This window comes from Silurus meridionalis, chromosome 11 (genome assembly GCF_014805685.1).
Source record: "Silurus meridionalis isolate SWU-2019-XX chromosome 11, ASM1480568v1, whole genome shotgun sequence".
NCBI classification, from domain to species: Eukaryota; Metazoa; Chordata; class Actinopteri; order Siluriformes; family Siluridae; genus Silurus; species Silurus meridionalis.
In genome coordinates this window covers 2,948,341-2,962,500 of record NC_060894.1, presented here as the reverse complement: position 1 = coordinate 2,962,500, position 14,160 = coordinate 2,948,341, and the positions used below count along the sequence as shown (strand labels likewise).

General features: G+C 38.6%; 1 protein-coding gene across 1 annotated transcript in view; it reads left to right on the top strand.

Annotated features, from left to right (window-relative positions):
• Window positions 1-12,292, top strand: part of gnaz (guanine nucleotide binding protein (G protein), alpha z polypeptide) — a 52,840-nt gene extending 40,548 nt beyond the window's left edge. Inside the window, exon 3 of the mRNA XM_046861605.1 lies at window positions 11,117-12,292. Within this exon, the coding sequence (XP_046717561.1) occupies window positions 11,117-11,461 (345 nt within the window). The 3' untranslated portion in view covers window positions 11,462-12,292. The remainder of the gene's footprint in view (window positions 1-11,116) is intronic.
• Window positions 12,293-14,160: the final 1,868 nt, after the last annotated feature.

Sequence of the window (14,160 nt, the reverse complement as noted above, 5' to 3'; positions counted from 1 at the left end):
ATTTGGTATGGAATGATGTATGATGTGATGCTAAACTCCCTCAGAGGGCCTGCTTCATCAGGGTGGGTCTCTCATCAGACCAGCCATGACAACACACACACACCCTCCCTCTTTCTCTCTTTACCAGGAGTAACTCAACCTATTTTCCCAGAAGTATGTGACGTGCTCTTTTGAGAGGAACGCCCATGTTATGTGGCCTTTGGCATAAAATTTGTATCTGTTATTCTGAGTAAAGAAGGCGTGGCCTCTATGTCTATTAGACTCTGTGAAGGAGGCGTGGTCTCTATGTCTGTTAGTCTCAGTTAAGGAGGTAAGATCTCTGTATCAGTTAGTCTCAGTAAAGGAGGTGTGGCCTCTATGTCTGTTTGTCTCAGGATGGGTGGTCTCTGTATCTGTAAGTCTCAGTAAAGGGGGTGTGGCCTCTATGTCTATAAGACTCAGTTAAGGAGGTGTGGCCTCTATGTCTGTTTGTCTCAGGTAAGTAGGTGTGGTCTCTGTATCTGTTAGTCTGAGTAAAAGAGGTGTGGCCTCTATGTCTGTTTGTCTCAGTTAAGGAGGTGTGGTCTCTGTATCTGTTAGACTCAGTAATGGAGGTGTGGCTTCTGTATCTGTTAGTCTCACTGAAGGAGGTGTGGCCTCTGTATCTGTTAGTCTCAGTGAAGGAGGTGTGGCTTCTGTATCTGTTAGTCTCAGTGAAGGAGGCGTGGCCTTTGTATCTGTTAGTCCCAGTGAAGGAGGTGTGGTCTCTGTATCTGTTAGTCTCAGTGAAGGAGGTGTGGCCTCTGTATCTGTTAGTCTCAGTGAAGGAGGTGTGGCCTCTGTATCTGTTAGTCTCAGTGAAGAAGGTGTGGCTTCTGTATCTGTTAGTCTCATGGAAGGAGGTGTGGTCTCTGTATCTGTTAGTTTTAGTGAAGAAGGTGTGGTCTCTGTATCTGTTAGACTCAGTGAAGGAGGTGTGGCTTCTGTATCTGTTAGTCTCATGGAAGGAGGTGTGGTCTCTGTATCTGTTAGTCTCAGTGAAGGAGGTGTGGCCTCTGTATCTGTTAGTCTCAGTGAAGAAGGTGTGGCTTCTGTATCTGTTAGTCTCATGGAAGAAGGTGTGGTCTCTGTTATAAAGGGATACAGTTACTGTGCTATGATGCATATGCTCTTTTTTTAAGAGGCCAGAAAGTCTAAATTTTAGGCGGTTTTAATATATTTTATATTTATATTTTTTATACTGTATTTTGTTTGGTAATACCCAATCCAAAGTCACACTAATGTAATGCATCGTTAGGTTAAAATGCCAGATCGTATTAGAAATGCCTGGAAGATGCATAGAAAACGATTAGCTCTGGTGCAGATCCAATTAGCGGCTGCATTTGCGCTAAAACGTCCCTAAAACGCTACCCATTAAACCGTAAGCCCTGTTCCGACTCTCTATTAGCATCTCTCTCTTTGTCTTTCTAGCTCTCTCTTTTGCATCCACACCCTCACACTTAAGCAGCAGTAGATCTTGTGATTTGCTCAGAGCCATGATGTTTTTTTTTAACCTCTCGAACAGCAGCTCAGTCTTTGGTCTCTGAGCGCTCCTCCGGTCACAGGTTGCTGCGGCAAACCATGTGCCTTCGGTTTCACCACTACAGTCTTTAACAAAATGAACACATACACCCTATACACACACACACACACACACACACACACACACACACACACACACACACACACACACACACACAGTTCATACGCCACCGCCATGTCTTACAATATGAGTATTATTAGAATTATTGGTCAATACAACAGAGATGATGCTTTTTCACCTTCAATGCATTCGAACATTACTTTTACACTGAGATCTTCATGTTTATTGTAATTGCCCCACATTAGAAAATGATTACAGTACAGTTTAGAGCAAAGTATCACACAGAAAAACAATACTGAAATTTATCTGAGGTAAAAGTTAATTATTTTTCCACTAATTGGTTAGTGTTTTTGAAGTTTGCATTGATGCTACCATTTAGATGTTATATATCACCGGAGAAAACAAATTTCACAATCTCAAACAATTAAATTTTACTTGTAGAGCGCTTTTTTTAAGAAATTGACGCTTTCCCAAAGCAGCTTTACAGATAAAAACAACTACAGGTATACTTTTTAATGTCATCAATGCCTCCCTATGAGATCATTTCTAACCAGTGGTGACATTAGTGAGGGAAAAAAACTTCCCTGAGACAATATGTGGAAGAAACATTAATAGGAACTCGGTTCAAAAAGAAGCCCGTCCTCATCAAGGTGACACTGAATGTCCCTTCATTTTAGTTCTATCGTCGCTGAGGTTATCAACTGTTCGCTGATGGACAGCTAAATGCAAAACTGTTTATGGTCATCGCAGCCATTAGAACAGTGTTTATATTAATTACAGTTCCGATCCATCTTTATGGATCTTAAGTTTAACCCTCTAAAATACAGAAATATCAGGACACCTGACTTTTCCAGCCATATGTGGTTCTTTCCCAAACTATTACCACAAAGTTGGAGGTTCACAATCGTTTAGAATGTCTCTGGATGTGGTAGAAGAACATTTTACCCACACTTGAACTAGAAGACTCCACCCTGCCTGACAATGCTCCTTTGCACAAAGCCAGCTCCATAAAGATATGCTTTACATGGGTTGGAGTGAAAAATCAACTGAAGATTGAAGATCTTTTAGATGAATGTGAACGCTGACTGCACCCCAGGCCTCCTCACCTTCTCACCTACATCAGCACCTGACTTTCTAACACCTTTGTGGCAGAATAAATCTCTACAAATCTCCACAAAATCCTTCCAGAAGAGTGGAGGTTATTATAAGAGCAAATGGCAACTAAATGTGGAATGAGCTGTTTAAAAAGCAGAAAGGAATCTTATGGTCAGGTGTCCACACACTTTTCTTTATATAGTGTAGGAGAAAGTAAGAGAGCTGGACAACCTAATGGACACTGCATCACTGCTAAATGGTAATCGACGGCATTGCAGGTAACACTGGAAACCAGTAACCGATCAGTGATCCTTTTAGTGATTCATCAAAATGAACAAATCTTTTTTGAGTCATTTTGTTCCTTTGATCAGAAATGAAATGTTAAATTTCCAATAAGCAGATCCCCCAACATGTCTACATACACCAACTTTGACTATAGTACCAATAATTTATATATGTGTGTATAACTGCATATATAACGTATATGGGAGTCACATGGCTAAAAAAAAATGAACGATTGGAACCAGAGGACTCGAGATGAACTACTCAATTCTGTTTCCTATGTAATGCACTGCATAGCGTCTACGAGAGTCACGTGATAAAATAAACGAACGCCTCGGAGGACTCATGAGGCGATCTACTCAATTCTATTTCCTGTAGATAACCTACGAAGATTTAACAGTAGACAAACAGTAGAAAATGAACGAATCACTCTTTGAGACGACTCGTTCTTCTGAGTCACTTTACAAGACTTGTTATAAACGAACGAATCGTTCATGATAACCCTTTCGCGATAACCGACTGCAGAAAGAAACGTTTCATGTTAGAAATGTATGAAGTTTCAACAACTTGAAAAATGTTGTTCGTTATAAAGAGTAACATTTCAGCGGTTTTCAGGGTGGATTCTACTTCTTCTCCATTCGGCTTCTCCCATTAGGGGGCGCCACAGCGGATCATCCGTCTTCATACCCCCCTGTCCTCTACATCTGCCTCTTTCACACTAAATACCTGCATGTCTTTCCTCACCACATCCATAAACCTCCTCCTTGGTCTTCCTCTTTTCCTCCTTCCTGGTGGCTCCATCCTCAGCATTCTCCTACTGATATACCCCATGTCCCTCCTCTGCACATGTCCAAACCATCTCAATCTCACTCCCTCACCTTGTCTCCAAAACGTCCTACATGCACTGTCGCTCTAATAAACTCGTTTCGAATCCTGTCCATCGTCGTCACTCCCAACGAAAACCTCAACATCTTCAGCTCTGCTACCTCCAGCTCCACCTCCTGTCTTTTAGACAAACGTTGGATTATTTCCTGTAAACCCTTTACAGAACAGCGTCTGGTTTGCATGTAAATTGGGTTTAGAAGCTGATAGTCATTTCTTTCCTATTTCTCAAAATAGCCTCTTACTTGTTTGAATGAATGGATGAATGCACGCTCATACTCCGAAGGTTTAATAATAGAATGTAAGCGTTAATTAAAGTCAGGACTCAAGAGTGTCGACATTGTGTTTAACCAGCGGCACAATTATCACGCCGTGTTAGCGCTGTTTCCCTGCTGACTTGCACTTTTGTCTAAATTTCACAATAAACTTCGGGGTGAAAAAATCATTTCTTTTTGTAGACAAATCCATGCTCATAACAGTAGATGGATAACTGACAGGAATTCTGTATCCTGCTGTAACGGTACACGGGTCTTTAAAACCAATTAATTTTATTACAGCAGAAGCGTTTGCTGGAAAATCATCTACTCTACATACAAAAACCCAACAGTGTCTTGATTACTCTTACAACAGTCTTTTGCTGATAAAATCACTTGTCAGTACTGATATTCTGATATCTGTCTGATAAGTTGATAAACCAGTGTACTGCAGGAATCCGTGTTCTGCATCCGGAGATTTTTTTCGTTTACATTTCTGTAGTGTCTACAACCCAAAACACACAACAACTTTCATTCACTTCCTGCAGTCGATTCCGTGTCAGATTGTGGAGTTCTCTTCAACAGGGTTGGAGCTCTAACGCAGGAGATCTTCCACTCCAAACCATGTAAAGCATGAAGTGGGTCTTCAACCAGAGGTCAGCGGCGGTACGGCAGGGGGTCCGCTAATAAAATTATATTTAATATAAAATATATGATATTATAATTATAATATTATATCATATTGTAATATAATATAAAAGTAATTTAGTTAAAACAATATTATAATTATAATATAAAATATATATTTTATATTATATTAAGTTTTTCTTTTTTAATCAAAGCTAAAATTCATGTACATTTTAAATTGTCCACCTGACAGTAAAATTAAATATTAAGTTTTTAAAAAATTAAGGCTGAAGATCATGTGAATGTAAAATTGTCCACCTGACAGTAAAATTAAATATTAAGTTTTTAAAAAATTAAACCTGAAGTTCATGTAAATTTTAAATTGTCCACCTGATAGTAAAACTAAAATTAATTTTTAAAAAAATTAAAGCTGAATTTCATGTACATTTTAAATTGTCCACCTGACAGTAAAATTAAATATTAAGTTTTTAAAAAATTAAAGCTGGAGATCATGTGAATGTAAAATTGTCCACCTGACAGTAAAAGGAAAATGTACGAAACTGCAAATCTGTTCAAATAAAAGACGACTGTGAACAACTTAATCAATTGTGGTTTGAATTGCAAATCTTTTTGAAAGATTTGAAAATATATAAAAAATATACAGACAAAGATGCATTTCCTTAACATAATATAAATAACGTAATATTATTGGTTTCTATTCATTTCAGTGGTTATATTCGACACATTTTGTATTGGGGGTCCCCGCCCCATGTCTTCGCTTAAGGGATCCTTGACCTGAAAAAGTCCCCTGATGTAAAACATTTGGTCATGGAAATGGGTTTGTGCACAGGGGCATCATCATGCTAGAACAGGTTTGGGTCTCTTAGGACCTCTTATACAATTGTGTGGTACCAGTTTTAGGAAGGACCACATTCAGCTGTCAAAATACTTTTGTTTATACACTTTACATGCATACAATGTTATATGCATAGAGCAATGCTAATATACAGGACCTTTTGTTCTAATAAATGTGTCTATTACTCTGTATTAATGTTTCCTGTTGCTACCTGACACTTCTTACATAATCGTCAAAGCACACGAGTGTTACATTTGAAAAAAACTGTCTGGTGAGATTAGCATTAGCATGTCTTTAGCTGTAAATCCGATTGCAAAAGGCACTTTGTAGCTCTCATGAGACACAAATCAGGAGTACAATGAACAGGAAGTTGTCACCGTTATGGTATACCAGGAATGTAAAAATGAATTTGTGTTATATTTAAGCGTGTTCCAGCACAAACCTGTTCCTGAGTAAAACACCCCTGGGACGTCGATGTTGTGCTGCAGCTGCATAATGATTCACGTTCGGCTCCGAAGCGCTAAAATGCTTCATAGTTGCAGTATGGGGTTTTATTTTTCCAGTTTTTCTTTTTTTTCGCAGATGTTATTGGCATCTGGAAATTCTGTGTCACTGTTATTGTGGACATGAACTTGCATGATAATCGCACATGTGCAGGTGACTAATTGAATTAGATAAGGCCCTGAGCAGGGCGCAGAGAAACACAGGTTAATATCCGGACTGGAGATACAGCGGCGGTGTTGAAATCCAAACGAATCGGCCGACAAATTGGCCTCATTAGACACGCTGTCTTTTTTTTCTTTCTGCGTTTTTTTTTTTTTTTTTTTTCCATGTTGTTTTTGGGACTTTGCACTTATATGGAGGAAAAAAATACAGACCTTTACACAATATTTGAATGGAAAGCAGTTATATAACATTATGAGAGCTCAGTGCGTTCGCCATCTTCCTGTGTTTTTTAATTACTTTGGTCGGTGTTAATCTGTACACCATTCCCACGGCCAGTTTTCTCACTGAGCCAAGATAAATCTTGACACTGAGTTTGGCAGCGTCATTACAAAGAACTCATGACTCTGTAATCAGGGTTTGAAATGAATCTTTTCTATTCAGATCGGCCATGCGGGGCTTCTAGTTGCCAAAAAAACCCAAACAAAAAATAAATAAATAATCCAGATTACCAAAGTCGCTATGTACAGTATGTAGACCATTTTATCGGCCATATATTCATGTAAGAAAGTGACGTCTTCATTCGAAATTAAGACTAGTACTAATTGCAGCAGTGATGAGAAGTGGCTGGATGATTAGCAACTAGCAATTTAGCGATCTTTTATCTCTGATATTATTATTACTTTATTCATTTGTTTTCCTATATGTCCACTAGTTAAGTATGTAGAATCTAAATTTGAGTTTGCATTGTGGCTCCGTCATTGTTCGCATATGTAGATGGCGAGCATTTTGATAAGTTTGTAGTGAAAAAGCCATGTTTTTTTTCTGATTTTTTATTTCTAAATGTTCCGTGGGCTGTTTACTTCTTTGAAATGATCTATATTGATTTATGACAATACAGAAATCCCCTGTTTTACCGCGGTTCGAATCTGGCGCCCCCCCTGGTTTATCGCGGAATTGCATTTGCCACATAACTAATCTGTTTGGCCTATTTTCCCGGTCTCTTGCGGAGAGCACCATAGACCAAGAAACTTATAGGGAATTGTTTTTATGTTGAAAAAATTAAATGTATTAATAAACATATAATGATTAATTATAATATGAAGTAAAATTTTAATACAGTACTGTATACATTAAATACTGTACAATGTACTCAATATAAATGGGATACAGTTTTTTTTACACAAAATTCATCTCGCTAAATTCTTGCAAATGTTTTCTGTGTGTTTAAAGTGGGTGGGAGATTGATTTACGGCTTCAACGATGTGGCGTCCGTTTATTGCGGTTTATCGCGGGGGGGGGTTTTGGAACGTAACCACCGCGAAAAACGGGGGATTACTGTAAATTTATTATAAAAGCTGTATTTCATGTTATTCAACAATGACAGTCATTCGGTATATCCTTCCACTTTCATCCTCATCCTTGTGTGTATTTAATATACCATGACTCACGAGTCCGGGATTTGTGCCAACGCTGCAAACGTTTGAGAGGAACTTTCTTAGCAGAGTGAATGTCATTTACGAAACATAAGTAACCCAAATAAATGGCTTATGATTGGATAGCGTTACCCACAGTGCTAATTTTTACCCGCATTTGGTGGGGGGTTGGGTTTTCATTCCAAACATCGCCTATAACAAATGGTGAGAACAACACATCCGTTTTATTTTACATTATTTCTTTTACATTCAGTGGTGGACAGTAAGGAAGTAAATGTAATTCCTTGCTGTACTTGTGTCCCTTTTTTACATATATGTATTATCTTCTCATCACCAATATACAGTTCAGCATCAGTTTATGATGCTGATGCCAGCGAGAGGGTTGAGTGGATGAAGATTCAGTTTTATGCATGTTTTAAAAGGACAGTCGGGAAAACCATGTGTGTTCCTCTGTGCTGTTTAAAAAAGCAAATGCCACTGCATCAGGGGCAGAGAAATGTTTGTAAAATAAAGGATGTTTCTTTGACATTGGCCCAGATACTGAGAGCTTAAACTATAACTGAACGCTTTTTGTTAGGGTGTATTTACCAGAGCTAAAGTTTTTCAAATCTGACTCAGACGTCACAGAACGGATAACAATCAGCTAAAATAATCCTCAGGAAGCAGGTTAGTTACAAGGAAGTGACTTGCAATATTCTCTCTATGAACGTTAATAATGCTTAATAAAATTGTAAGAGATTGTTGTAAACTGTACGGTGGTTGTAGATTTCTTTAATCTACCAAAAAAAGACCCAAAACAAGACTAAGGGTTTGGCAGTTGGGTCTCTGTTGCCAGGCGCACACAGACCCACGTTCTCTCGCTAAATGTAGCTAGTAGAAAAACAAAAACAGTCTGTAGCGTGACATTCCTCGATATTAAAAACGTCCTACAAACACAAATTTTTCCCTCCTTAACACGATAAGTTTCTCATCTTGCTGTAATGTCCGCTTGACTCGTTCCGACATTTTCCCTGAGGCGGTTTAAAGTTGTCGCACTAATCGCGTCATCAGGTTCGGCGCTCCTGTTTGTTTCCGGTTTTACGGTTGTCGAAGACCTAAAGGGTCTGATATCTTCTGACACTGGCTGTCGGTGAACAAACGATCAAAGACGATAGATTTTAGCCTAGGATTAGAGGAATCTTTTTAAAATGTGTCCAAACCGTGGCCAAAATCGCACAGTGTGCACCAGGCTTTAATATTAAACAATACTGAGACTCAGACTCAGACTGATTGACTAAGATTCTTGGCCTCAAGACTTAAAAGACAAAAGACCTTTCCCAAGACCAAAAACATTTATGGGTTCTCGAAGGGTTTACATTCTCAAGTCTAAGCAGTAAGACCCAGATTAAGACTGAGCAATGACACACAGACAAAAGCTGCATTTACACTAATCCGTATAAATGTGAAAATGACGTTTTTGTCTAAAAAGCTCCAAAAATTTGCTCATCCACACTGAAACGTCTGAAAACGCTTGAGTCCCTGTCATTTACTTACTTTCCGTCTCTTTGAAACGTCGCATCAACGACTAAAAATATGCTTTCAAAAGCCGACATTTTTACCATCTCCACTGCGGCATAAAAGAACGTTTTCAAATCTATCCACTTTGAAGAGCATTTTCAAAAAGCTACATTTTCCTGGACGGATGATCCTAAAAACCAAGACTTGACTGTAATGAACCCCAGACTAGGACTTTTATCAGTAAAAACCCTGACTATAAACCTAGAATTGAGTAATAAGACCAAGAATTTGTAACTATTAGACCCAGACTAGTGACACAGCCCTGAGTAATGATCTGCAGTCCAAGATTTTGAGCAGTAAACATCAGATCAGAAACGAATGTAATAAAGCCAGTCATCCAAGACCAAGACTAATAAGCTTCCAGACCAGATCTCCGCTCCTGAGTAATGAACCCCAGAAACAGGCTCTGAGTAATGAGCCCCAAGCCTAGACCGAAGCTCTGAGTAATGAGCCCCAGATGACGACTTTTTGTGTAGACGGGCCGAGACAGAGACTTTTAGTAATGAGCCCCAGACAAAGACTTTGAGTAGTGAGGTCCAGACTAGGACATTGTATAATGAGCTACAAACCTAGACCATGGCTCTACAGGCAAAGGATCTAAAACGTGGATCAAGGAGAGCATTTTATATCTCGGAGTTGCCACCTGTACCGTGTTGGCTAATTGCGAAGTACATCTCATTGTTTTTGACCATCTGCTGCTTTCAGTCATCCTTCAGTCAAACGTGTGATTCGAATGTGTCACGATTGTAAGACACCCCGCCCCCTATGATGACTTATGTAATCTCCACACTCTTGCAGTGTGATAATAAGATTCAGCTTGAGTTTCTTTCACAAAGCGTTCCTCCTGTGATTAATAAACATAACCCATTTTTTTTTTACGAGCACAAACGTCGAAATTAATATCGCAATTTATTCTCAAATAAGCTGCGTATGACATTGTGGTGATTTCTGCTTCTGGGATGTAATCGGTTAGTTGGTGTGAGAATCAGAGCAAAACTTTAACTAATAAATCTTAGATTTCCAGGGCTTTCAAACTAAAATGTCCCTTAGTTATTAATAGAGGTCAAGTCACTGATAGCTGGATCTATCGGCTATCGGCAAAAATCCATACCAATAGTTTTTCCGGCTTTCGGATCGAGATTACGAGAGCGGCCTCTAGAGGCAAATTACTGACTACACGAGCTGTTTGTTTTTACACGCGAGACTGCGTGCTGCATGGAGAGCGCTATATTATATATATATTATTTATTAATGATATAATTATATTTATTAAGGAATATAATCATATTTACTTCCTTTAGCACTTTTTCATTTTTTTGTAATAAGCTTTAGTACTATTTTACATGGAGAGTTTCTTTTTTTATCCAGTATCCAGTTTCGGTGAAATCCGCTATCAGACAACCTCTAATTATTAACAAACCAGCGATCAATGACTACAGATTTTAGGTTTGTTTAAATTTGTCTCAAATCATGGTCAAAATTGGACAGGCTTAAGTCTGTGTTTCTTTAGTCTCAGAAGATGTTAGGACAAGAAAAAATAAATCAAGAGTCTATCTGTGGTACCTCAAAACTTGTAGAGTGCACAGCTCAGCATAGTTGTAGCACTTTCTCAGGTTTACCCCACCTGATAATTAAGTCAACAAGTCAAATCGTGAATATTGAATGAGGTTAAACGCTTCAGAGCGGCCCAGTGGATCTTGTAGCAGACCGGTATTATGAGTAATGCAGGAAGCCGAGTAGTGCTCAGGGAATGGTCGGAATTTTCTCCGATCGATTTTCTATCTTTGCGTTCCTGTGTGTTGCCGCTTCCTGATCTTCTTCCTTGTCTCTTCGCCTCCCACAGAGTCGCATGGCAGAGAGCTTGCGTCTGTTCGACTCCATCTGCAATAACAACTGGTTCACCAACACCTCACTCATCCTCTTCCTTAACAAGAAGGACCTGCTGGCTGAGAAGATCAAGCGCATCCCGTTGACCGTCTGCTTCGCCGACTACAAGGGCCAGAACACCTACGAGGAGGCGGCCGTGTACGTGCAGCGCCAGTTCGAGGACCTGAACCGCAACAAAGAGACAAAGGAGATCTACTCGCACTTCACCTGCGCCACCGACACCAGCAACATCCAGTTCGTGTTCGACGCCGTCACGGACGTGATTATCCAGAATAATCTTAAGTACATCGGCCTGTGCTAGGACCAGGGAATAGGGTCGGGTGGTTTGCTGAGGGGAGACATACTGTACGTCTGGTCCCTCTCACTCGATTGCTTGTTATAGTGCCATGGGATCATGATGAGGAATGAAGACAGGACCGGTGCTGCCACCTTGCTCAAGATTTCAACCATGAGTTAATGGTTAACAATTTTGCAACCTTGGTATTAATGTGTTTGCACTGAATTCATGAACATACACACTCACACACAAAGACACATTTTTTTGTTGTTGTTGTTGTTGTTTTCTCACAGAAATCTTGGAATCAATTCTCAAGTCCCTGTTTAACATGGAAACCTGTTAGACCGACCACACCATCAGTTTCTTTCTGGTTTACCAAACATCTAAGATCGAGCAAGTCCTTAACATCCTCACTGTCCGAACTCTTCTGTTTCTGTTTCATTCTGTTCTGTTCTGTTCTTTTCATTTCCACAAATCGTTTCACGTGACTTTAAAACAAGGTTTTTAACAAGTCTTTTAATAATTTTTTTTTAATGACCATTTTCGAGTACACACAAGTGAGATGACAAGATGACCTGTGAAGTGATCAGTCACAAAAATTCCTCGTTCCTTCCCAAAGTGAAAACTGCCAACGTACAGTTCCTGAACGAACGCAGCTTTTTACACTCGTCCCCCCGTCGGAAAAATGATGCTTTTTGGGTTCCTTTTTGTATTTTTTTTTTTCCCTTCTCTTTTTTGTCTGCATTAGGTTGTACTTCGTGTCCAGTTTGAGAGCCAAAAAATAATAATTATCTTAACGTTCCCGGGAAATGTTATGTCCAAATTGAGTATTAAAGATCATTCCACTTTCCAAAAGAGACATAAACAGTGCTAATGTAAATGTAAATAAATCGCAGACCCACCCAAAAAAAAAAAACATTTTAATTTTTACTTTAAAAACATGTAAAAAAAAACAAACAAAAAAACTTCGAAATATGCATGATTTTGTTACTTTGTAATTTTGATAAATTATAATTTGAATTGTTTATTATATTTTTGATTTTACAAATATAATATAATCCCGTATACGGTGCCTATGAAAAGTGTGGAAACACCAAGAATCTTGTGGGTTTTTTTTCTTTTTTCAGAGACACGTTTCTTTTTGTTCTATGCAACAAACTAGAGTTTCTTTGCCCAATCAAATCTATAAATGTCCAGATGTTCCACTTTATTCTCACTAAAAATTCCTCCCTTAGCATGAAGTACAGCTTTAGACGCTCTCGGCAGCCGGACAGTCCGTTTCTCCAAACGTTCAGCTGAAATACTTCGCCTCTTGTAAAACTCGCCAAAGATCTTCTTCACTAGTTGGAGATTTCTTTACGATCCAGTTCATCCCAGAGCAGTTCAATAGGATTTGGGTGTGGTGACTGAGCAGGTAATTCCATGATAGAAATCACTCCAGACGACTCTCTAAATAACACTTACAGAGCTCCGACGTACAAGTCGCCTCATCGTCTTGTCGTATGGTGAAGTCGGTTCCAATGAGCCCAGATGGAATTGCATGGTGTTGAAGTACGGAATGGGAGCCATGTTGGCCATGAGGCAGTCTGCTAACATCATCTCTCCTGTTCTCCTTCTCACACTCAAGTTCTTCTGTTAGAGACAGAAATGGACTTTGGACACCACAGAACTTTCTTTCAGTCATTCACTGTTCACTTTTGTTTAGTTTTTTTGCCTTTTTCTTATTTGTTTGTTTCATTGAAACAAATTGGAAAATACACGTGTCTCAAAAACCCTAAAAGACTCTGTTTCCAGACTTTTGATAGACACTGTATATACATATAAAATCAAAAACACTGTGTACACTTGTACAGCAATTTTTTTTCCAGAGGTATTTATTGAAAAGAGGACTATAACCAGAGACGGTATGTTGTATCCAACCTCGGATCCAGTACCGTGAATATTATAGTACGTGAAAAGCTGTTGATTGCAACAAAAGTCAAAAAAAAAAAATCAATGCACACAAAAATGAAAAACGAATCGAAAACCAAAAAAAAGGATTAAAAAATATATATATATGAGCAACAACAAAAGAAAATAGAGAGAGTCTTATATAAGCAAATCTTCCTCTTTGTTCTGCCATCGTTTTGAGTGGACGTAGTTTTTTCCGGTTGGCGTGTAAATAGTATGTGAGGTGCATTGTTTGTGAGAAAAAAAAAAAATTATTGGCGTGACAGGCAAGAATAAAAAAGGACCACGCCCTCTTTTTTCTTCTCCTTCATTACTTCATCCTTCTCCTTTTCAGCTATGATGATGTGCAACCATCCCGTGCTAAGGGCTTCAGGCTTGACTTTAAACGATGTCCACTGAAAAATACAAACAGACAAATATTTAAAACAAAGTATAAAAGAACAACAATAAATAAATAATAAGAATAATAAAAAAAAAGATTATGCAAAATGTCTATTGTGCAGTGTTTATTTTATTTTTTTTAAATAGGCCATTTTCGGATGCAGTGAACGCGGATTTCAGGTAACAACGTCACACGAATCAAACATCTGTAGCTGTATGTTGGGATTTTGAATATTTTTTAAGGATATTTATTAAGCTTGAAGTAAAAAAAAATCTAATGAGCAGTGCGGTTGTTCTTATATCAGATATAGTCGATTAACTGAGATATGCTGGATGTTTTCTGAAAAGTTTATCATCCAAAATCAGATTTCTGTGAATTATTGAGTCAAACC